The 22,976-nt window shown below is 34.0% G+C and overlaps 7 protein-coding genes across 10 annotated transcripts; 3 read left to right on the top strand and 4 right to left on the bottom strand.

Moving 5' to 3' along the window:
* Positions 1-96: 96 nt before the first annotated feature.
* Positions 97-1,811, bottom strand: LOC123011596 (cell wall protein DAN4-like). Its single transcript, XM_044409114.1, has 5 exons — positions 1,653-1,811; positions 1,022-1,597; positions 748-967; positions 347-694; positions 97-303 (listed from the first exon to the last, which is right to left on the bottom strand). Exons 1-5 carry the CDS (start codon positions 1,699-1,701, stop codon positions 189-191), a joined length of 1,308 nt encoding a protein of 435 aa, XP_044265049.1. The 5' UTR covers positions 1,702-1,811; the 3' UTR covers positions 97-188.
* On the top strand, positions 1,492-3,331 carry LOC123011598 (checkpoint protein HUS1). The gene is made up of 7 exons (XM_044409116.1): positions 1,492-1,609; positions 2,002-2,184; positions 2,237-2,443; positions 2,492-2,595; positions 2,650-2,757; positions 2,806-2,983; positions 3,033-3,331. Exons 2-7 carry the CDS (start codon positions 2,133-2,135, stop codon positions 3,248-3,250), a joined length of 867 nt encoding a protein of 288 aa, XP_044265051.1. The 5' UTR covers positions 1,492-1,609; positions 2,002-2,132; the 3' UTR covers positions 3,251-3,331.
* Positions 2,749-3,878, bottom strand: LOC123011599 (transmembrane protein 222). The gene has a single exon (XM_044409117.1). The coding sequence runs from the start codon at positions 3,787-3,789 to the stop codon at positions 3,265-3,267; it is 525 nt and encodes a 174-aa protein (XP_044265052.1). The 5' UTR covers positions 3,790-3,878; the 3' UTR covers positions 2,749-3,264.
* A 977-nt stretch (positions 3,879-4,855) lies between these two features.
* On the bottom strand, positions 4,856-6,522 carry LOC123011931 (aprataxin and PNK-like factor). Of its 4 annotated transcripts, none has more exons than XM_044409653.1 (5): positions 6,465-6,522; positions 6,181-6,414; positions 6,059-6,130; positions 5,229-6,006; positions 4,856-5,121 (listed from the first exon to the last, which is right to left on the bottom strand). In XM_044409653.1, exons 2-5 carry the CDS (start codon positions 6,271-6,273, stop codon positions 4,889-4,891), a joined length of 1,176 nt encoding a protein of 391 aa, XP_044265588.1. In that variant the 5' UTR covers positions 6,274-6,414; positions 6,465-6,522; the 3' UTR covers positions 4,856-4,888. The 4 variants fall into 4 exon arrangements, with proteins under 4 accessions (XP_044265588.1, XP_044265590.1, XP_044265591.1 ...); XM_044409655.1 differs by having other exon boundaries at positions 6,181-6,303; positions 6,360-6,520; XM_044409656.1 differs by having other exon boundaries at positions 6,181-6,297; positions 6,360-6,520.
* Positions 6,523-6,597: 75 nt separating this feature from the next.
* Positions 6,598-14,201, top strand: LOC123011934. Its single transcript, XM_044409659.1, has 10 exons — positions 6,598-6,830; positions 6,915-7,038; positions 7,087-8,027; positions 8,077-8,278; positions 10,454-10,517; positions 10,570-10,648; positions 10,697-10,893; positions 10,939-11,089; positions 11,516-12,083; positions 12,134-14,201. The coding sequence occupies exons 2-10, from the start codon at positions 6,915-6,917 to the stop codon at positions 14,140-14,142; spliced, it is 4,335 nt and encodes a 1,444-aa protein (XP_044265594.1). The 5' UTR covers positions 6,598-6,830; the 3' UTR covers positions 14,143-14,201.
* On the bottom strand, positions 14,145-15,170 carry LOC123011933. The gene is made up of 3 exons (XM_044409658.1): positions 14,830-15,170; positions 14,435-14,780; positions 14,145-14,388 (listed from the first exon to the last, which is right to left on the bottom strand). Exons 1-3 carry the CDS (start codon positions 15,040-15,042, stop codon positions 14,198-14,200), a joined length of 750 nt encoding a protein of 249 aa, XP_044265593.1. The 5' UTR covers positions 15,043-15,170; the 3' UTR covers positions 14,145-14,197.
* Positions 15,171-15,184: 14 nt separating this feature from the next.
* Positions 15,185-21,019, top strand: LOC123011932 (tafazzin). The gene is made up of 4 exons (XM_044409657.1): positions 15,185-15,600; positions 15,653-15,781; positions 19,442-19,654; positions 19,703-21,019. Exons 1-4 carry the CDS (start codon positions 15,468-15,470, stop codon positions 20,041-20,043), a joined length of 816 nt encoding a protein of 271 aa, XP_044265592.1. The 5' UTR covers positions 15,185-15,467; the 3' UTR covers positions 20,044-21,019.
* The last annotated feature ends 1,957 nt before the right edge of the window (positions 21,020-22,976 follow it).

Here is a 22,976-nt window from a genome sequence, read left to right as displayed (position 1 = left end):
AAGAACGATGTTACTTTTTTAATACACAACATTACACAACTTTTTAATTTATCACGATTTGAATTTAGTATTAAAATAGACATAAATTAAAAAGCAATTGTTATAATATGTATATTGTTTCTATTTAAATATTTCTAGAACAGTACACTTATTGCGTAAAAATACAAAACCGGTTTAAAAATGATTTATTATCCTTCAAAAAGCTTTGGTGTGTCTAAATGGTCTTGCAGATAATGCGGAGTCAACGAACTGTAACTCTCTCGTTGTGAAATAATCGATTTTGTATCGCTATGTCTTCTCATCCTGCAATAAAAAATTATCGACTATCAAACATTCCATCTTTTACCTTTTCCTAATCGCAGATTTAACTTTCGCACTGAAACTTTTCAAAAACCACAACAAGGCAATGAAAATAAGTAAAACAACACTTATACCAATAGCCCACCAAACGATTGATTGCTGAATATCTGGTTCCTCATAAACTGAAAATGAATGATTGCTGAAACACTGTTCGTCTAATTGATCCCAACGTAGCCACATATCTTCCAAACGTTGAGTATTTAATTGATAATCTTGGACGCTGGAAGATTCGTTGTAAAAAATAGGTAATTTAAAAGTGATTTGGACACAAGTTTCGCTGTGGGGCCACGAGTAAGGGCAACGAGTTATCTCAGATATCATCACATAAGCGTTGCTGTAAGAAATTAAAGTAAGGGAAAAACTTAAACCGGGGTTAATAATCCTAACGTTATGTTATGAGTGAGATAAATATTTTGATCTTTGCAATAATTTGTGGCCATTGTTACAACACATTCTTTAAATTCATTTATTGTCGTTTCTTGGTTGTAATCCTGTAAGGCTTTTCCAGAAATATTCACAGTTACATAAGTGGAAGCCCCCTTTTCCGTCGTAGGAACACTAATTGTAGTCGTTGAAGTTGTAGATACAGTTGTTGTAGGTCCATCACCTTTTGAATCACATTGTTTCTTAAAATAATTTTAAAAAAATTTAAAAAACGCACCAGCGACTTCAAACACTGCCACAAAATCATACAAAGGTTTCTCTTCGGCAGAATTTTTATTTGCTGTTTCACAATATGCATAAACAGCCGAAGTTTTGAACAAATAACTCACAGGACCTTCGACTGTATTAGCAAAAACTCGACCATTGGTTGCTTGTTCCGAATACGATTTTCCTCCTTCAATAAGTAGATAGTTTCCATTGGCCATATTAACTCCCGAAACGGTTACCGAAATGAAATATCCATCAGGAACTGTTATAACAATCGGATTTTGATCGAGTTTTGTGGAGCTCCATGTGAAGGATTCGGTGATTTTATGGGGAGGAATTGTGGTTGGAGCAGGCGTTTCAGTAGTTGGTGTTGTTTCAGTTGAAGTAGATGATGTTGGTGTGGTGAGTGGAGTTGAAGTACTAGGGGTGGTGGGTGCAGTGGTTTCATCTGTCGTAGATTGGGTGGTAGTAGAGATGGTAGATGGAATGGTTTCATCTGTGGTAGATTGGGTGGAGTCTGTAGACGGTATAGGAGGGCTTGTGGAAGGGACAGTAGATGTGCTCTGTTCAGAATTTGCTATTGATTCTAAAAGCAAAAGTATACAAAATCAAAGTAAAATATTATTTAATAAGTTACTTACGAAGAAATAATAATAAACAGACTAAATAAACTGAAAATAACTTTGACATTGTTTAGATTGCTTCAAAAATTACACAAAAATGCAAAAAATAACACTATAAGTAAAATCGAGAAAATCTGATTAAAATTATATGATAAGATTTATTCCAGTGGAAATAATCTTTAATGATAAAGTGATATCATTGAGATAGTGAGTGTCAAGCAATTTTAACAAAAATTTGTGATAAGGAAATATGAGAAATCCAACACTTTTATTCTGTTAATTAATGTTTTCTTTAGAAAAACAAATACATTTTTTTTGTTAAATTTACAATGGATTGTTTTTTTTTAATGGCGCTTTTTATTTTAAGGTGTTGTTATTTTGGTATTTCTCTTAAGGTTGGCTACACATTTAAAAATGTGTAAAGGTAGTTAAAAGAGTGAGGTTATATTAAATAGCTCCAAAACAAAAATTGAATTGAAAATTAATCCATAGTCCATTATGAAATTTCGTGGTGTTATAACTGATTCTTTAGTAATGAAGGATTTTATGAGTAATAAGAAAACATTATTAAATTAAATTACCTATAACTCTGTTCTTTTTAGATATTGCTACAAGTCTTTCAAGATTTTCGAAAGAATGTGTAATGCGATTAACAGCAAGAAAAATGTATTTTATAATATCAGACGAAGATAACGGCCCTAGGAGGCCATTAGCTTGGTGCGAATTACCTATCAGTTTTTATTTTAAAGAATATAATTTGAGTGGAGTTACGGAGGAATATAATGAGATTTATTTAGAGTTTTCAACAGGTATTGCATTGCAACATTTATTATGTTTTAAGTACATGCAATTTTTAGCACTTTTGGCAAGATCCTTATCAATTTTAAAGCAAAACGTGAAGTCACTAAAAATTAAATTAACAAATAAAGATTCTCCTTGTTTAACACTTGAAATGGAAATGGTAAAACATAATACATTTTTGATAAGTACATATTTTGTTTCACATGTCTTGTAGGCCTCTGGGGCTATACAAAGTAGACAATGTGTGCATGATATTCCGGTTGAAGTGATTTCAAGGAAGCATTGGAATGATTATGAAGAACCAAGATTTAATGATTTTCACGTATTTTATTTGAAGGTTACAAATACAAAAATAATTTAATTTTTAAAGGTCTCAATTGAAATGCCTAATTTAAAAACTATAAAAACAATTGTTGAAAGAATGAGGAGTATGAGTCATAGCTTAATTGTATCAGCAAGAAAGGATGGAAGACTTACATTTGAAATAAAAACGAATATAGTTACGTTATCATCTCATTTTCCCGGTTTAGGTGTTGAAAGTTTTGCCAGTAATTAAAAAGACCCAATATTATAAAACAATAATTTGTATAATTGTAGTTGGACAGTTAGAATTGACTCCAGATTTAGAAGATGAGGATCAGCAGAAAGTTAGCTCAATTGTGGACATAAAAAAGTTTTTAATGTTCTTATCAGGAATGCAACTAAACAATTGTAGAACAGTCTGTAGCATAGTTCATGGTAAAATGGTAAAACTCTTCATGGAACAACCAGGAGCACTTTCCTTACAAATTTTTCTTACACAATTAAGTATTTAAGCCATATTTTGTATTTATGTAAGAACGCACGCACATACAATTAAAGTAATTAGAATTAAAAACGGCAACCATGTCTTTAGAAATCCAGCAAAACTAACATACTTTGAATATAGCAACATAAAAAATGCCAATTTCACCATATTCCAACTTTTTGAGTCATCATATTGCATCAAATTAAGTGCAGTGGCAACATGAGAGTGACAATTGTCGCAACATAAATTATGCATGCGTCCATTATAAATTTCTGAAGCTTCAGTAACAGCGCGGTCCCAGCCGGAAATTCCTCCGTGTGCCAGTGATGGTTTTAGCTGCCAATATTTAGTAGGGCGGCCGAAAGCCATGTCATCTTCGGAGACGTAATAGGGCCCAGCAAAATCCCGGATAACCCCCGAAGAAAGGGCTATTCCCATATGCCCTATGATAGGGAAAAGCCAAGTTAGAAACGGGATTGGAGTCCAGACTATGCAGCAAGGATAACGGTCCCGGGATTTGTCAATTTCACCAAATTGTGCCATGTCGCCGCGTTCAGGGCTTGCCATGTTATTAAACGGTGCAATTTTTCATTTTTAGCCCCCTTTGTAACCTAACCTTATAATGTAATATATCTGTCAAATTTTTGCGGTCTAAAAAATCAAACGCCAATAAGAGAGGTGGTCAAGTAGTTTTTACTTCTGCTTGTATTATAAAGCTTTTGACGGTTCATTTGACTAATTGTATTTTTAGAATAAACGACAAATTTTGGTACTGTTACAAAGGGCGCGTAAATTAAAAATTTTGTTCCAAAATGGGGAAGCTTTTTACATATAATTACTTAAAACTTGGGATAATGTTTTATTGAAATAGTTTACATCAAAAAGATTTTTAATTGTGATCACAAAAAAAAATATTTTTTTGTCTTATTGTCGACCGTCACCTTCATTTAAATATTTTTATTTTTATAATACAGGGTGTTTCACGTAATTTTACGAGGCCTGCGCCAGTAAGATGCAATCAATAATACATATTCCGATACGAACTCGATTACAAATTTTGAAAAATTGAATATTCTCTAGTTTGTTCACCCTTTAAAAAATTACAACGTTTTTAGTTAGTAAACTGATTAAGATAGATAAACTATGAATCATATACATGCCGTCTCTATCGTTTTTGAAAAACTGCAGTTTATGACTATTAATGAAACAGTGATTAGTTTGACAACTACTGTCATGGGTTTCCAAAAATTAAATAGAAGTGTATTTTTTGTATCCAATGTTTTGTGACTTTTGTATATTTGGGTGCGTACATTAGGCACAAGCCTCGTAAAGTTATGTGAAACACTTTGTATATACCAGCAATCTTTCAAAGTGCTTGAAAAACTGTAAAGTTCATCTATATGCAGATGACACTCAAGTTTACTATAGTTTTGATTCTCATAATTTGAAAGCTGTGTGAAACACCCTGTATAAATAATATAATAACTTTATTTTTATAAATAAAAATATGTTTTTGTTTCTCTCAAAATGTAGACGCGCCACGTGAGTGCATGCATTCAATGACTTGGTCTTTTTTAAAATGAATATAAGACTATTAACACTGTATGTTTAATAATAAGAAAAACTCACTACATAATGTTGCAATATCAATAATTTATTATCAAAACTATTTATTTACAAATTTTTTCGCTTCCTTGACCAATCTTTTAACATTTTCGCTATCCTCATCCGCATTTTGTGAGTCTTCCCAATCTGTTTCATCATCATCTGACTCTCCTTCATATTCTTCGCTATCATCACTAACAACAAAAGGATCTTCCTCAGAATCGGAATCCAACTCGCGCATTTCTTGACTATCGGCCACATTTAAACGCTGAACTTTCTTTCTGGACCTTTTTTCTGTTTAAATAAAACAAACCAATTAATCAAAAATATTTATTACTCTTCATAACCATCTTTTGGCTTTTTATTACAATATGGACAAAAAGTACAGCAAACATTCTTACTTTTCCCAGGGGGTTGTCGTGATGGATGTTTGTAATTTCTTCTGTGGTCTTTATTTTTTCTGTAACATGAAGCGCCGTAACTGCATGTTGGTCTGTTGTCTTCTGGGTCACTCTCAAAGTCGGAGTCGCCTGGATGGGTGAATTCTTCTCTGTGAGCTGGGTTTTTTCTGTAACATTGAGCTCCATACCAGCAACGCTCACGTCGTAGTCTGGGGCTTGAAGTGCTGGGATTTTCACCCTCTGGATCTTCTTTTTTAATTTCCTTGGACGTTTGTTCCTTTTCTTCATCTTCGGGCACGTTACTTGAAATTTCTTCATCTTGGATTGAGGTCGAAGCAGAGGGTTCTACTTTCACTTCTGAATCAGTTACATCTATTTCATTCGTTATTTCCATTTGTACTTCATTAACTTCATTTTCTTCAGTTTTATTCGAAGCAGAGGGTTTTACTTTCACTTCTGAATCAGTTACGTCTATTTCATTCGTTATTTCCATTTGTACTTCTTCATTAACTGCATTTTCTTCAATTTTAATCTTTTTATCTGGTGGTACTTCTTCTTCACAAGTTTCATGTGGTCTCTTCACCACCGCATCACTTTTATTTGCATCATTATGAGTGCTATCATTTAAATCTTCATGCACAATTTGAATTTTAAACCAATAATCTTCAGGAAGAAATGCAAAACTATCGCCATTATTCAGTTGGGTGCTTGAATCTTTTGATAGAATTGTTAAAGTTTTGCTTTCTGCTGCTTTGAGAAAACAAGGATTAACATGGATCTAAAATTATTTTCTAAAGAATTAAATTTAAAATACAATGAAATAATCATACAGAAGTTAGTCTAACGTGATCTTGTGTAACTTCCAAAGTAGCGTGATTTCGTGATACTCGCTTGTCGTTACACTAAAATTCATAAATTTAGCCAAGTTTTGAGACAATATTGAGATTATTACCTGTAAAACAGGGCCGCGCCCTAAAATATGTGCTCCTAAAGAAAATCTATTTAAAACTTCTTCTTCTCCTAGCCGCAAAATTTCCACAAACATCGCGAAATTCAGTTGTATAAATGCCTTTTACTCAAAAAAATAATCGTAAAAAATTACAAATTTGTTGTGTCGTAAAAAAAACTAACCTTACAGTTTTTGGGTCACAAAATTGGCGCGGAATTTAAAGTCTTCAATTTCCAACTAAAGATACAATGTTATTATTATTAGTTAAAGTTTTTAAAGTTAATTACTCATTTTAATATTGCCTATTTGTAACTATTAATTTTTAAATGTTATTTTTTATTAAAGCCTAGGATTATAATAAAAAATTTCAAAATGCAGTACCAACCTTCTCAATGTAAAAGTTAAAACCAAAAATCCCCTAATTTGACAATGACATGTAATTAGTAACGTCAAAATGGTTGGTTGTCATTTGTGTTAAAAAATAAATTTCCCTCTTAAAGTGAACAACTAACAGCCAGGACGTTGTTGGTTTATTGCAAATTGTACAGTGCTTAGTTAAAAGTCGTTGTTAATTTAAAAGTGTGCGAAAAATTAAATTTTGGTTGATTTATTATTCGACACAGGTGACATATTTTACTTCATTTTTTATTCAGGTAGTTAATTATTTTGCATCATGTTTATTGTAATATTCAAGGTCGCAGTTGTAATTAGATTTAGCAATAATTACATCTTCGCAGATGTCGAATTTGATTCCGCCACTTTTGAGCAGTTCACCACCTCCAATTGTAGGACCACTTGATGAGGATGACGACGACGAATTTGGGGATTTTCGGGCCGCTGCTGATTCGTTTGACTGTGATGGTAAGGTTTTTGGTCCTTTGTATTATCAAAAGTAACAAAAAATTGTAGACTTTTCTTTACCACCTTCACCACAAAAATCATCAGAACTGAAAACCGACCTTTCCAAAGTCAATTTAGATATAAATAGTAACAAGAGCCAAAAAGACACACATGAAATGCCAGCCGAAAACTTAGATGAATCTGTAGTGCGTGAAGAAGTAAATAAAGATTTTCAAGATAGGAGAAAAAGTTTAAGTGAAGAAGATGCACATGCAGAGATCAAAGTCAATTCTAGTGAACAATTTGATGAAGTGAATGGTTTTGAGGTCGATTTTAGTGACCAAAATATTGAGGAGAATGATTTCACCAACCCACAGAGCGCTCTACCAAATGAAACTCAAGTAGAAAATGAAGTAAATAATCACAGCAATGAGGAAAATCTATTTGAGGCTTTTAGTGAAAACACAAATGATACATCTGAAAGTAATGAGATTAAATCTGATGACAATTTTTCTGAAGAAATTAATGACAAGGGTGAAAACGATCTGAGTGAATCTTCAGTTAGTCTCAAAATATCAGAAACTGAACAGAAATCAACTGAAGACGATTTCGGAGATTTTGAAAACCATTTTAGTAACGACAAAGAAGCACTAGATGACGATTTCGACGATTTTGTTGAACCTCCACAACAGGGTACAGGAAACGATGAAGATTTCGGCGATTTTGAATCGTCGGAATTTGGTGATTTTTCACACAATTGCGAAAAACCGGCTTTTCTCGAGATAGACGTGAAAAATGCATTTGAAAAATGCGAAGCAATTTTGAAAGAAATTTTCCCCAATGTCGAACAAGAAAGTGATGATTACATGACCGCTGATTACACAACAGAAAATCGTATTTTTGACGAATTGAAGGACGTTACCGAGACTAACGCTTTGATTTATCAATGGTCGAAGTCAAACAGTCAGAAAATGTTCCTTAAATCGTTAAATATCGATACGAGAAATATTGTGAGGCCCTTTGAAATGATTAAATTTAATTTAATTGAATTAATTTTAGTTATATGGCCCCGCTTGGGGCGGTTCGATGCCAAGATTCGCCGGTTTGACACCGTTAGAGCCAGTTAAAACCGAAATTCTCACTCCGGCGCCGGTTCAAAACTTTTCAAGTCCGTCCAGTAATTCTAGTCAAAAGGAAATTAGTGATATTCCAACGGTTCAGTTCGATTGGAACGGTTCTGGATTGATAAATCCTCTTGATTGTAAGTATTTTGTTCAATTCGATAGAAAAATTAAGTATGCAAGTCTTGAGCGCTAATATACTTTGAAAATTCTTTTCACGCTCGCTCAATGGATTCCTTAATGTACATTTCCACGAATCCTAAACAAAATCTCATGACATATTAAAGATTCACAAACTATGCTGTTAGATTTAGAACAGTTGGTAGCGTCCTTAGACATTCCCTCCACTAATCCCATCAATCAATCCCCCACATCCTTTAACGATCTCCTCGACGAGTGGGATTTATGGTTGCAATGTGAGTACAAGTAGCAGAAAAAAAAATAGTGTCACTCATGCAAATAATGTAACAATTTTGTAATTTTTTTTTCGTATAATTTTTGCAGCGACGTCGACCGAACTGCCAGCCAACGTACCTGAAGAATCATCTCAGTCACAAAATTCCGATTTCTTGCCTCCGGAGTTGTCCAAACCGGATTTGTTCGAACCAGAACTTCAAGTATCCAAAGATAACGAAAAAAACGACTTTTCGCCATTCCATTCACCCAAGTTAATACCACTTCGTGAGACACACATTTCAAACGAACAAACCGATTTAAGCAAACCTGGTTGGCTAGAACCGACGATTCTTACACCTGATTTACCGCGAAAAGAGCCAATTATGATCGAACCCGACGATGAATTTGACGATTTTCAAATGGTTTTGCCGGTAGTAAATAAAAATTTGCCTAACTTGAGCGAATTTAAAATAAACAAAATAAATAGTCAACATATCTCTGCGAACGAATCTAATGGGCCAGTAGCAAAGGAAGCGGAAGTGAATGAAGAAGACGAATTTACGGAATTTCATGCGTCACTTCCTGTTCAACCTAATTCGGTGGAATTGTTTAAACCGGTTCAACCTGAGCCGTTAAAACCGCTTCTTCCCCTCGAACCGTTAAAACCAGTACCAATAGAACCCTTAAAACCAGTTCCGGTCGAGCCTTTAAAACCTAGTTCGACTCCAATGGCGCAAATAAACTGGCCGGAGCCTGGAGTAACCGATGAAGACATCAGAAACATCGAATTGGCTTACTCCCGGAAAGACGACAAACGGGAAATGAGTAAAGAGAAACAGCTTGACGACGACGAATGGAGCGATTTTGTTTCCGTTACAAATTCGGTTCTGAAGCCAGTTATGCCCGACCGGACCGCGACTCCGGACTTGCCTTTATCGGTTCTTAATTTGAATAGTGTTCAAGCTCCGAAACAACCGATTCCGGTTATTACTCCCAGCGGTTTGGTTCAAACGAAATTATCGTCGAATATTTCAAAATCCGTTGTTCAAACAAGTGTTCAACCAATGTTTCGGCCCCCGATGAATCAATTTCAACCGTCTATTATTAGTAATCAGTTCGCGGCGAATTTCCCGGGGGCAAGTCAAGATGATGATGATGATGATTGGAGCGATTTTGTTTCAAGTCAGCCGCTCCCTCAAGCTAACGGCTATCAGAAAGCAGCCCCCACGAACATTATTATGAATCCGACTCATTTTGAAACGTTGAATTACACCACTCCGAAAAACAAAATTTCAACAATCCCAGATTTGGATTTTATAGCTCCTAAAAATCGGACTAAAAAATGACTAAGGGAGCAAGTTATGCTTTAGGCAGTATTACGAAAGGGGACTCGAGTGATATTTATTTCTGTCTAATTAAGAAAAAGTATTTTCGTTACGTACTTAATTATGTTTATTGTTCACGTCCATGTATATAAAGTATTGTTATTTATCATTCCAGATTGTATATAAATAAAACTCATGTTTAATTATTGCAAGTGTTGATTGATTGGCGTTTGTGTCAAACTAACTTTTGACATTTTGGCCGTGTTAAAATTTCCTGTGTCAAAATTTCGGCAAAATTTGGAGATATGTTAAAAGTATGTGGGGTAAGTATTTAGTTTTTTTATTCCAAAAAACGGTTCTTTAGTAATATTTCGAATAAAAGTTTTGATTGGGTAGAATTTACGATCGATATTTCGGTTTACTTTAACGCGAGTCGATACAAACAAACCCGCCATATTCACTCCTCAAGGCACCAAAAATTCCTCAAAAAAATGACAATCGGCTTCGCAGATTTAGATCTATACTACCACATGCGCAACCATTACAAAAAACTCCTTAATACCAAACCAGTCGTTGATTGTTGGTCTTTCAAAGGTTACAATGAGTGCCGACCTGTTAAAATACCAAAATGTAGGGTATCTCCAACATGTCCCCAAAGGTAACCCTAAGCATACCGAAAATCTCTTCATTAGTTTTAATTCTTGTTTTAGAAATTACGTTAGTACGTGTCCCCACTCGAGCTGCTGCACGACGAGGGCTTCGAGCGCACCCTGCAAAAGGACCGACTGGGTATAATAATACTTAATAAGCTCAAATTTTTTTCTAATCAAGATTCAGAATTGGAACACGAATAATTGTCGGACAAGGCGATCGCCGAGCTTGGAACCGACTGCCACTAAATTAGAACCTCGATTTAACGAAAAACGAAATGATGTAAGTAAACCCAAAACCGTGAAAAGCAATAAAATGAATAAATCACCACAAAGAAGAAAAGTCAGTAATGAGCGAAAAAGTCCCGAAACGTCCAAACAAAAGTAAGTACGTATTTTTTTTTAAAGAGGTATGACAGGGTCTTTTAGTGAGTGTTGTAGCGGGCCTGAGGAGCACGAATATGTCCACTTTTTGCTGAAAATAACCGAAGACATACTCAGAAATAATATTTACAAGGACAATGAAATGGAGAAGCTGTTTGAGAGCCATATTCAAGCGAATAAAGGGCGTCTGGATGAGGTATTTTGCAGTTGAATGGCTTTTTGCAGCTTTAGAATTTATTATTTTTTGCAAACATTCTAAATCCCAAAAAGTTATTTATCTAATAGTAGATAAATATAGCAAATAGAAAATCTGTCTTAAAATATAATGGTGCAAAATCTCATAAATGTAAGAAGTACAGCAATTTTAGACACTCTATTTAAAACAAATCTTCAAAACAAAAGAATTTTTTTTGATGGATTTGTTTATATTTTTCAATACTTAAACGTTTAGTTGCGAAATAAGTCATGTTACTATTTAAAAAAATGCATTTAATGTAGCAAAAGCTTTAACTATAGTTTTGTATCTTTCTTTCTCATAAAATCTAAATTAGGTCTATCTTTTACTATTACAAGTAGAAGCATTTACTTAACTTTATTCATACGGCTCAATGTGTTGGCTTAGGAAAGAATGCGGTCACAAATCGAAAAACTGAAGCAAGAATTGAATTTACCCTTGCCGAAAAGAGAACAAATGTGTGAATGTGGGGAAGAAAACGGAATGCAAAGCGCACTTTGCAAGTGTTGCGAAATGGGGACTCAATCCGAAACGACGTGTTATTGCAACAATGAGAAATGTCCGCTTCATCCGATTTCTGAAGAAAAACCAGAACCAATCGTAGATGCAGTGAGTTTGGAAGAAGAACCTGAACCCAAATATGATCAGGAATGTGGGAGCCCTGACGACGAACCGGAAAAAGATGAATCCCAATGTGATCCAGAATGTGGTAAGCTTGATGGAAAAACACCGTCGGAATGTGATTGTTTAAACGTTGAAAAGAAATCGGACGAAAGTAACTTAAATATGAAAACATCGTTATCGGATATTACTGAAATAAGTCACGAAGAAAATGGGGATGAGGAAAAACCCGAGGAAGATGTCGAGGACGTAATTGCAGAGCGGGATGTAAGCAATGAAATCGAGGAGGATGAGAAAAATCCCACAATAGTGAAATCAGAGGAAAAAGTTAATGGTGGGTAAATTATATTTCAAGTTGAAACGAAACTATTTTTGTATTTGTAGATGATCCAAAAGTCGTTGAAGATGTTAAAACGAGCAAACACGACTTGGGACCTTCTTGTATAGACCCTCAGCATTGCTCGGTTCAAGAACCCTCCGAATATGTTAACTCCCCTAAACGCTCCACCGAACATGTCAACTCCCCTAAGCGCTCTGCCAGTGGCTACTGTTCTACAAATGGGACAAGTGTCCATAGTATGGTCAAAATCATCAACAAAGATGATCCCGACAATACCGAATCCCAAATAATTTTCTACAACGTCGAAACCGGAACTCATTGCTTTTGCAGCGTTTCCTTCCAAAAAACCGCGCTTAAAATCCAAGTTGACGGCACCGAAAACGAGGAGTATATCCTCGTGGATGGCCCTGTCTGTATGCCTCGAACTATGCTCGAAAAAAAGACAATACCAGTGTTAATCCAGAACGTCTCGTCTTTGCTTCTCAATTCGGAGTTAAACGAAGACGTATCTGACGACCAAAGTCTTTCGAGAGTAAACTTATTGCAGAGAAGCGAGTATAGTGTCGAGGGACCGTTGCCGGATGTTGCCGATAGTGTCAGTGTACAAATTAAAAAAATACAAGGAGGGGCAAGTTTCGGATTTTTACCGGACGCAGATAATGTCGAAGTTGTAGCGACACCAACGGTGGGTTTGGACCCGATTTTGAAAAAGTCGGAAGAAAGTAGGAAGGCTTCAAAAGAAATTGAGTGGAAAATTTCAGAAACATCTGAAACTACCGAAGCCGATGAAGTAGAAAACTTTCCAGTGGCAGAATCACAGAGCGTTCCCACGGGCAACATGGGGAAAACCCCGAAATGTCCGTCTAGAAGTTGCAAAAGCAATAAAGGTGCTACCACATCCCAAACCGAAGAAACACATTCAAAAGAACCCTCCAAAGGCGAGAATGGAGTGACAAATGCTCCAGACAAACTGGCAGACAAACATTCACCGGAATTGGTACATTTTGGAAATGTAGAAGATGATCCAACAAAATTGTTTGAATCCAGCTACGAAAATCTCCCATCGGATGACCCGGCCCGTAAGTACCACTTCCTGTTAATGGATGTGGCGACAAGCACGACATCTTATGATGTAGACGAAAATGAAGACTACCAAATCCACGAACAGGGCGAACAAGCCCTTCGTTTGAGTGAAGACTACCAAATCCACGAAGAGGACGAACCAGCCCTTCCTAAGGATCTCTTAGAGGAAGAGATTCCTGAACCAGTTGAAATTCCTGAACAAGCAGAAGAAATAGTTTCTCCCCTAGGTTCTCCAAATGAAGGAAGTATCACTGAGGATTACAGACTTCTAACAGACGATGAATACGAGGCAGAAAAACCCCCACGAACTCTTGGAGAACCAGAACGCCAGTCATTCGGTTCCAATCGCAGTTCCGACCGAGCGGACAAAGATTTGCGTATTTTCGAATATTCATTCACGCCCACGCGGGGCTCCACTTCGCGAACTCCCGGTTCTAGGCCAGAGTTGGCCTATATAGGGGCTCACGAAAGTGGCACAATCACCAGCGAGGCCGAAGTGAGAGAAACAGACCTGGATGAAAGAGCCGCACAGCCGCCGGGAACACTCCCTCTTCCAAGACCCAGTTTGAGTGACTCGTCATCGCAAAGGAAGCCGCACGAGGGGCTCAAGGTGCGGTACTCGCTTAATAGGGATTTGTTCGATCAGGAACATCAGGATATCATAGCGAAACTGGACCAAATGCCGAAGATAGAGCCGACGACTTTGGAAAGTCGGAATGCGAGTGTAGCTGCTATCACGGATAGGATGGAGGAGTTTAGGAAAATTGGGGATGACAATGCAAATCGGAGATTTCAGATTAGTAATGCAGATAATTTTGAAATACGGAGAGTGTCGAATCCGTCCGTGCATAACGAGAATGAGGATGAAAAGCCGACGAGGCCGAGTTGCTGCGGGTTAGTACAGCCACCGAAGTCTAAGAAAAGAGTGGCGAACTCGGAAACGTGGAATGAAGGGCGAATGAATTTCTGAGCTTAAATAACAGAAAATATATATTTACATTTAACTAAATAAAACGTATTTTAACTTAATTTATTTCTATGACGCTGTCTTCATCAGAGGATATCTCCAAAATGTCAATTGTTGGGGTGCTGGGGCTGCTGTATAAATTCTGCATCACAGATTTCCACATCTTTAATTTTGTGTGAAAGTCAATATTGGGTTGGACTATGACTTCAAGTTTCTCCTTGATTTTCCCTCTACGACTTTTGCTCAAAACTGTTAAATTAAGTATTTTGTTTTCCGTTATTTCATTAAAACTTACCTGAATTGTTTAAATAAAACTCAATAAAATCACTCACTTCATATTCTTCCACTATCCAATTAATAGTCCAATTGAAATCTAAAAGATTTCTATTGAAATTAGCAGTAAAACATTTCACAGCAATCCCCGTTTCATTTTCAGTCACTTCTATCAAAGGGTATTTTTTAAACACAGTCCAACAAATCAATCTTCTCATTTCAAACAACTTCGCAAATTTGATTAAAACTTCAAATGTCAAGTTCATGTTTCTTTTACGTTGGAGGAAATTCTTACACGATGCTATTTCACTTGAAAAAGTGTTGTTAGGTATATTAATTTCCAATTTTAACACTTCTACGTGATCGTCCTAGAAATTCCAAAATCATAAAAAAGCTTACCTAAGCATAGTTATTTACATATTTGAAATAAAGTAGTCGTAAATTGACTTCGATATTAAATATGCTTAAGCTAACAGTATGCACAACACAGATTTTTTCACCGAATTCATGTTTCTGCTCCACAGTGTTATAGGGCTCTTCTTGAAAGCGTAGAAACTTAATGTCGGAAGTGTTTGTATTAATACTGAAGGTTGTTTTAAATAAATCGATTGCTTCTTCGGCAATGGCCATCTCCTGAGTGTGCTAAGTACCAGCTTTGCATTACAAAAACATTTATCCTTTAATAATAAATAAATATAACCTAACTTGCGTATGATTTTTTGACATTTCTGACCATAGATAAAGTAAAATCTACTTTACCGATGGAGTATTCGCAACTGACATTTCCAAATCCAAATGTCATATTTACGTCAAGTGTTAATCATCCCAAGTGAAATGTTCATTCACCGTGTGTTCTAATCTCAGTTCGTAACAATAAGCTATTATATAATTAGTGCACGCCGCGTGAATCAGTTAATAAAAATCGATTCAATTGAATGATGTGCGTCCGTCTGTACACACCTCTCCTATCGTTACTCTCATTGTCTTTTTTCAATTAAAAATTCGCGAATTACATCTGAAATAACATATCCTGACGATATGTTAAACGAATAAGCATGTCAGCTAGTGCAAAAATGGTTTACAACATTAACTGGATAATTCCAAACCTGCGGAACCCTACGAAACTATGGAGTCTTGCCAGTACGATAACGGTAGCTGCTGTTGGGCTTTTCAGCAAGATTTTCATCCGTAACGTGTGAAAATCCACGAGGGAAACAGTTGTAATCATTTTTTGTTACAGAGTGGTTCAATAAAACGAAAATTCATAACAGACATATTATCACTTCTGTGTTGGATAACAGGCCCCGAAATGTACCCCTTATCACAGTTTCTAATCATCATTCATGTTTTGACGACCCGGGCATTTGGGGTAAGTAGGGTTAACGAAATTCAAAAAAATTATTGTAGAATCGATGCAGAAACTTGTTGTGTTGTAGTTTTTCAGCTTCTCAAGGACTGTTTGTTTTTAATTATTTTGTATTTGTTTAAGTTTTTTTACTTCCTATTTATGAATTTGGCAAGTCATTTTATATTTTCGTCCTTGCATATTGGGTGACTATTATCTGATGAAATGATAATTACGATAGTGTACAATGTAACCATTGTATGTCAATTGTTCACAATAGTCAATTCAAGACATCGTAAATTTGAATGACATAATTTTTACATTTCCGGGTGTCTTTAGTAAACCGGAAAATGCATAATGTTTATGTTTATTAAAAAATATTGAAAAATTGTTGTATAATAAAATAGCAAATTGAATCGACAAAGTTAAAATAATAGTGTTTTAAGTGAAAACGCAAATCTGCTTCTTATAAAATGAAATAAAGTTGACCGCAATTTATTTTAATCTCATTTTTATTATTTTGTAAACTCGTTAATTAGCTTAAAAGCTATAGATTATAACAAGTTATCTATTCCAAAAATTTGTTAAAACTATGGTAAAAAAACTATAAATTGTTTATCACACGTTTTGAAACTAAAAAAATATATGTACGTGATACTTGTTTCGACTAAATGCAGTGGTTTATTCTGTTTTAAACTAGTCAAGGATTTTATAAAATCAGATTCATTTTTTTAGATTTAAAACATACAAATTATATATATGTCGTAGTCATTGGGCGTAATGCGTCATTCCGCGGAAAGCCTAGCCTTTGGTCGTACTACCGGCAGACGCTGTAATCAAATAAATATTTCTTTGTTTGACTGAAATTTTACGTCATTTCAGGGATTGCCTACTTAATTCTCGTCAAACAAAGTAACCGGTTAAACCACTACTACATGTTACAGCGTTTGACGAAAGTATATTTAGTCATTTGCTGAAAAGTCTTGAAATGTTTGATACTTTCTGTAGAAATGTAAATTTTTGGTAGAAGAAAAGAAAAAAAAAACTAAAATATTTTTATTGTAGCAAAATATTTGTTTCGTTTATTTCGAATAATGTAAACATATAATATTATAAAATCATACAAAAAACGGTAAGTACATGACCTAAACAACAGTTAAAAATGTATTTTTTGCCTTCAGGTAAATTAAACAAAAATTAAAATATATTCTTTAGAAATATCTTTTGCAGCCTAAAATATGTACAATTGAAATAAAGGTGTATTTTGAGGTTAAAAGTCTTTTACCTCCTTCATTACTTCATAATTCCACGGTTTTTTGGCATCTTTGTTTTTCAAATAATATTCATTTAATTTGTCATACTCGTAAAACAAACTCTTATGATTATCCATTTTCAATAAGAAAAGTCCAACAATTACTAAATGTTACGGCCCGAAATACTACACAATAAAATTTCAAGCTTTCAGCAAATAACTAAATACACTTGCGTCAAACGCTGTAACCTGTAATGTTTTAACCGGTTACTTTGTTTGACGAGAATTAAGTAGTCAATTCCTGAAATGACGTAAAATTTCAGTCAAACAAAGGAATATTCATTTGATTACAGCGTCTGCCGGCAGTACGGCCAAAGACTAGGCTTTCCGCGGAATGACGCATTACGCCCAATGACTACGACATATGCATACTTATTATTTTCTAAGTTAGTACTACAGATTTAATTTCAAATTCAAAGTAAAATGGTACTTCATTGGGAAGTAAAAAATAAAGAAGTCACTAATACTGTGTCTGTGCTATCTGTCATCAAACGCAATTAAATTGGCCAAATTTTTAAAACATCTTTGAAATATTAAAACACTGCGACATGAATTAACAATTTGTTAATTCATGGCCTCTTCTTACTGATTTTTTTTTGTGATTCTTAAATAGACCGACAAAATTTTATCACAGCTTCCTAAGGATAAATGGAGACAAACTGTACCCTTTTTACGTTTATACCCTTTAGGGGCAAAACCCCCTTGATCCGTGTCACTTACGGCGTTTATGAATTGTTGCAATGATCAAGTACATTTTCAACACCATAATACCACTACCTGTGCTAACACATCAGTGGCGTACGCTTTACTTCGAAAATAACTTTAGGGGCAAAACCCCCTTGATCCGTGCCACTTACGGCGTTTATGAATTGTTGCAATGATCAAGTACATTTTCAACACCATAATACCACTACCTGTGCTAACACATCAGTGGCGTACGCTTTACTTCGAAAATAACTTTAATAAATTTTATTTGAAGAACGTTTAAACAAAGAATTTTTTAAATATTTTTTCCAGCATGTTCTCATTTGATACTATTAAGGATAAAATTTTGTTGGTCTATTTAAAAATCACCTGTGTAGTAGATGTTGTAACATTATAAACGTTAAATATGAATTATCCATAACATTTATTGTGTAACCTTGACCTCATTCATACCTCATTTTATTCAATTGAAAACGACGCGACGTTATAAAATTTATATTTATATGAATAAACTAAATGGCTATAAAAGGTGCAATAATGAATTTTTGTTTGTTTGTTTGCAAGGAAGCATTTTTTTTTCGTATTTTTATGAAATTTATTTTTTTGTTTCACATTTTCTGGGTTGAAAGCATAGATCGAAAATAGATTTCTATTTGCTGATTTACAATACTTGGCTTTATTTTGTTCTACACATACAGGCTGAGTCACATATAGGGTTATTCATAAATATGATTTGTGTCCTATCTCTACTGATAATAATTTTACAGCTCTCGGAATGTGGGTATGGAAATTTCTTTTTTTTTTGTAATAATTTCGGAACTATTTGTCCAAATATTATAAAATTTGGAATAGTTACTTGCGAGAACATATTTTAAACTAGTAATCACGAAAACCGGATACATCTACTTAATTTCCCGTTCCAGCAGTTGTATGTCACATTTTCTGTGTTTTTCCATTTTTTGGCCTCTTATACTAATTTTTTATTGCTTAGATCGATAGAGTAACCAATTTAGAATAAAAAACGTATAACCTTTTATACCACTAAAATGGAACGTTTTAAAGATATTTTAATTTAAAGTGAGTACTGCACAACGCTGAAAATGAAAGATGTGAATTTCGAATGAATGGTAACTGGTAACATTTGTGTTGTCAATTTCTTCGTGGTTTGAGTATATTTTGAATTCAAGGGTAGATAAGTGGAACACAACAGAAACCAAATTATAGGTTAGGGTCTGTATTATAAATGACTCGATTTGTATTTTCCTCGAAATTAAAATTATTACCTTGAGACGTTGTAGATAAAAATAATATTAAATTAGTGAATTAAGATTTATTTCAAAATACTATTACGATTTAAAACAAAACACTTTTACGAAGAAAACTAAGTCAGAGAAGATTATTTACTATTGAAGAAATAAATTTTAACTTGTTATAAATTATTCTAATGTACTCTCAGGTGCGATTATATTAATAAAAACATCGAGTACAGGAAGCGACTCAGTGACAAGACAACTTTCTAATAATTATCTATCGACAACTCATTTCTTTTTCGTATTACTTAGTTAAAATATGACTAAATTCATGAGTATTGACTTGGGGTCTAATTAATTTGATTATACAATGATAATAACAAATCAAGCAGGTCAAAAATTGTATTCATTATCTAGGTACCCTAAAGTGGCGCCACCTGATGAACCCTAGAGTGATGCGTTGGTCTCTCGCCGCTCACGATATCTGCTTCACCTGTTCTCAACACTCTTATTTCTTCAGTTTGGGCAAATGCATTCCGGTCATACGTGGCGCTGGCGTTTATCAAGATGCTGTCGATTTCTGCATCGAACAATTAGCGAAAGGTTCATGGGTTCACATTTTTCCTGAAGGTTGCTTTTTTTTTCTCACTCGTTTTCAATAAAAAGTACCATTTCTAGGCAAGGTGAACATGACTAAAGAAAACATGAGACTGAAATGGGGCGTTGGAAGGATGATTTTTGAGTCGCCGGTCACACCGATTGTTGTGCCTATTTGGCACATAGGTATGGACGATGTCTTGCCTAACGAGCCTCCGTATGTCTTAAGGCTGGGCAAGAATTTGACGTTTAATTATGGGAATCCTATAGATCTGACAGATATGGTGCGTAAGTTGAAAGAGACAAACGCGACGGATGTGGAAGCGAGGAAACAAATAACCGATTTTTTGCAAGAGCAGTTGCTGAAGCTGAAAACTGAGACGGAAGAGTTGCATAAGAAGAATTATAAAGTGAATTTATGATGTTTTAGGGATTAGCTAGGGTTTGATTTATTTTATTTATTGAGTATTTGAGTAAAGAACAGCAATATTTGGATGCTAGTCACGTGTTTTTTGCCTATAGAATTTACTGTATTTTACAGTATAAAAGCGAGGTATTAATTTTTTGCATTATTTTTTATCGATTCTTATTATTTAAAGATCAAATGTTTATACATCACGAATATCTAATGCCAAAAATGGTCACAAAGGGCGCATTATTTGATTGTGATATTTCTCGCGGGGGATTCTTAAAGTTTGTAAGATTATACATACTAACATTAGATTTAGAGATTTATTTATTTTTTCAATTGGGGACTTGCTTGCATAAAACGTATCGTAGATTTTAAATTTTGTTCCAAAACGGCCTGTAGTCTCTAGTTACAGTTAAGTTGCATGTTTTATAACATATGCCCTGAGACAGGTCAGCATTTGCATGTAATTCCGTTATTATAGCGCTTGCGCCATTTTAACACGTAATTATGTCCATATACGGCATCAATGTCTCCAGGTGTGTTTTTTGCACTGTATACAAGTTCCCAATTACGATATGTAACAGAAAGGTAGCTTGTAGAAAGTTGTAAAAAATTCTCCCTTGTTTTAAAGTAGATTTAGTTTTTTCCCATTTTTATAATAAATCTGCGACGGATCAAATGATTTTTGTATGTAATTAGTTACGGACATAAAAACGATTGACACGGTTTTAAACATAATTATTGTGATTGTGTATTGTTTTTTCGATTAGATTTGTTAATTTGTTACGGTTATTATTATGTTTTTGTTTAGATGAGGTTTTAGGTATGTTATTTATGACGCACTTCCATTCCAAAATCGCCGTTTTCCTGCATAACAGTCAGTCTGTTTGCTCCTTGTTAGATAATTTTAGAGACTTTGTACCTAAATATTTTATTGTTTAGAATGTTGTGCTTCTATTTTTTAAATAAATTCGATTTAATCACGATTTTTTATTGACTTATTTTCCATTTGGCATCAGTTAAGTTTTTATTGCTCAATATTTTCGTTATTAATGGATCAAATAGGTTGGCAAAATCGCATTTATTTTGTAAATGCTAAAAACTATGAGACATGATTTTCTTCTTATTTTATAAAGTTTACAATAAAAGTCATTGGTAGTAAAATATCGTGAAGGGAGGAATAATTAATTTCTTGGACTTTAGTCACTAATAACATGTAAACAACATTAAAACTTTATTTTCTTACTTGGATTGGTATAATGAATTCTAAAAACTACTTAATATGTAATTAATAAGTATAATATATTGATATTTTTTCCTAATTACTATAAGAATTAAGTTTTAAAACACTGCGGGGATGGCGGTAATTTCAAAACTAGAGGCTGAGTGTATATGTATGTAACTATTATCTCAAAGAATAATATTAACAAAAAAAAATGACAACAGTGATGTAGATATGTGTATGTATTTACTATGTTCATGTTTACTTTGAACAATTTGTTCAATTTTCTGAAAAAATGAATTTTTAAACGATTATTATTTGCAGTAGTGAAAACAATAAATGGCAGTTTTTTATACAGGCTGGATTATAGCTCCAAGTCAAAAATCCATTATTTTTAACGATATGACATTACTTTTTGGAACACAGTTGCCCACTTTATTGTCACCTACAATTCATCCTGTATACAAACATGTATACAGACTTATTCTTAATAATATAATATAATATAAATAATTTTAGTTCGCAAGTTCGATTTCCGAAACCAACATTAATTTAAAAGTTCAATAAATACTAGGAGTATTATGAAATTGGCTTTTATTTTTGCGATTATTTAATGTGTGGTTGATAACATTTGGATTTAGGATACTAATAATGATTATTATTTTTCATCGTTTATCCATTTGTGTATTATCGTTGAAAACGAATTTGTAAATAAAATCAAAGGAACTTTTGGTGGGACTAAAAGATATTTTTTAATGTTTTGACTTTTTTGTAGACTCATTTTAGTAATATGAATGTGTCTTCACATTAAAAAAGGGGAAAAAATTAAAAGCTAAATTATTATACTAAATGCTAAGAATGTTAAAAATACTACTCGCTAGCTGAAAATACTCAACGCTAAGTAAAAATTCTAAACGCTGAAGTAAATATACTACACGATAAGTACAAATACTAAACGCTAAGTATAAATGCTAAATTAAAGATAAAATAAAATAAAGATAAAAAAAATGTTTTTTGTAGACGCTCCCGAAAACAGCTGTTTTAGAAACTCATTTGAGTTCCTAAAATGAGTCTTTTCCGGACTCAATAAAATAGTATGCAAAACGGTTATTTTAGGTACTTAGTCTCCAAAAACAGTTTTTGCGGACTAAAAAATAAAATTGTTTTTTCGCACTATATAAAATATGTAGTATGCAAAACGGTTATTTTAGGTACTCAATCCCCAAAAACAGTTTTTGCGGACTAAAAAATAAAATTGGTTACTATGGTAACAAATTTTTTTTAATTAGTAAGAGGTGTGAATTCGTGTTTTATGAGCTTTAACAAAAAAATCTTGTATGCACCACATACGCAAAAGGTTTTAGGTGACTCCTCTCATTAAAGACTCGGCTCCTACGTCGCCTCGTCATTAATTACGATTCGTCCCCTAAAACCCTATTTGGCGTACTTGATACATAAATAGCTATTAGTACTAAGCAAAAACAAAAGTAAATTTTTAGCAGAAATTGTTGCCATTGCTGGGGAATTGTGAAAACAGGATTGTTCATATTCTTTAACCTAGAAAATGCTGTTTTTATTGCACTAACAATATTTAAAAAAAATTACTTATTCTCATTATTGTAGGTAGTTGTCTAGTATTGAAGTTGTATTGTATTGAAGTGCCACCACACTTAGAGTTATAATCAGTATGTACCAATAATAAATTATATTCTTGCGCAGGG

Source organism: Tribolium madens, unplaced genomic scaffold (genome assembly GCF_015345945.1).
Source record: "Tribolium madens isolate multiple individuals breed KSU strain unplaced genomic scaffold, Tmad_KSU_1.1 Scaffold_91;HRSCAF=231;Tcas5.2_LG7, whole genome shotgun sequence".
Taxonomy (NCBI): Eukaryota; Metazoa; Arthropoda; class Insecta; order Coleoptera; family Tenebrionidae; genus Tribolium; species Tribolium madens.
The sequence above is the reverse complement of the archived record's forward strand: the minus strand, read 5'-3'. Positions and strand labels throughout refer to the sequence as shown.

Bases quoted from the DNA above. Each gene is read 5' to 3' on its own strand.
- LOC123011596 (XM_044409114.1), bottom strand. From the start codon at position 1,701: ATGTCAAAGTTATTTTCAGTTTATTTAGTCTGTTTATTATTATTTCTT. The intron at 968-1,021 runs GTGCGTTTTTTA...GTGATTCAAAAG, and splicing joins GGCAGTGTTTGAAGTCGCTG to GTGATGGACCTACAACAACT. The intron at 304-346 runs GTAAAAGATGGA...TTTTTATTGCAG, and splicing joins AAATCTGCGATTAGGAAAAG to GATGAGAAGACATAGCGATA.
- LOC123011598 (XM_044409116.1), top strand. From the start codon at position 2,133: ATGAAATTTCGTGGTGTTATAACTGATTCTTTAGTAATGAAGGATTTT. The intron at 2,444-2,491 runs GTATTGCATTGC...TGCAATTTTTAG, and splicing joins TTATTTAGAGTTTTCAACAG to CACTTTTGGCAAGATCCTTA. The intron at 2,758-2,805 runs GTATTTTATTTG...TAATTTTTAAAG, and splicing joins CAAGATTTAATGATTTTCAC to GTCTCAATTGAAATGCCTAA.
- LOC123011599 (XM_044409117.1), bottom strand. From the start codon at position 3,789: ATGGCAAGCCCTGAACGCGGCGACATGGCACAATTTGGTGAAATTGAC.
- LOC123011931 (XM_044409654.1), bottom strand. From the start codon at position 6,273: ATGTTTGTGGAAATTTTGCGGCTAGGAGAAGAAGAAGTTTTAAATAGA. The intron at 6,131-6,180 runs GTAATAATCTCA...TATGAATTTTAG, and splicing joins GGCGCGGCCCTGTTTTACAG to TGTAACGACAAGCGAGTATC. The intron at 5,122-5,228 runs GTAAGAATGTTT...TTATTTAAACAG, and splicing joins ACGACAACCCCCTGGGAAAA to AAAAAAGGTCCAGAAAGAAA.
- LOC123011934 (XM_044409659.1), top strand. From the start codon at position 6,915: ATGTCGAATTTGATTCCGCCACTTTTGAGCAGTTCACCACCTCCAATT. The intron at 8,279-10,453 runs GTAAGTATTTTG...GGTCTTTCAAAG, and splicing joins ATTGATAAATCCTCTTGATT to GTTACAATGAGTGCCGACCT. The intron at 12,084-12,133 runs GTGGGTAAATTA...TTGTATTTGTAG, and splicing joins ATCAGAGGAAAAAGTTAATG to ATGATCCAAAAGTCGTTGAA.
- LOC123011933 (XM_044409658.1), bottom strand. From the start codon at position 15,042: ATGGCCATTGCCGAAGAAGCAATCGATTTATTTAAAACAACCTTCAGT. The intron at 14,781-14,829 runs GTAAATAACTAT...TGGAATTTCTAG, and splicing joins GACTACTTTATTTCAAATAT to GACGATCACGTAGAAGTGTT. The intron at 14,389-14,434 runs GTAAGTTTTAAT...TTAATTTAACAG, and splicing joins GTTTTATTTAAACAATTCAG to TTTTGAGCAAAAGTCGTAGA.
- LOC123011932 (XM_044409657.1), top strand. From the start codon at position 15,468: ATGTCAGCTAGTGCAAAAATGGTTTACAACATTAACTGGATAATTCCA. The intron at 15,601-15,652 runs GTAACGTGTGAA...TTTTTGTTACAG, and splicing joins TTTCAGCAAGATTTTCATCC to AGTGGTTCAATAAAACGAAA. The intron at 15,782-19,441 runs GTAAGTAGGGTT...TTCATTATCTAG, and splicing joins TGACGACCCGGGCATTTGGG to GTACCCTAAAGTGGCGCCAC.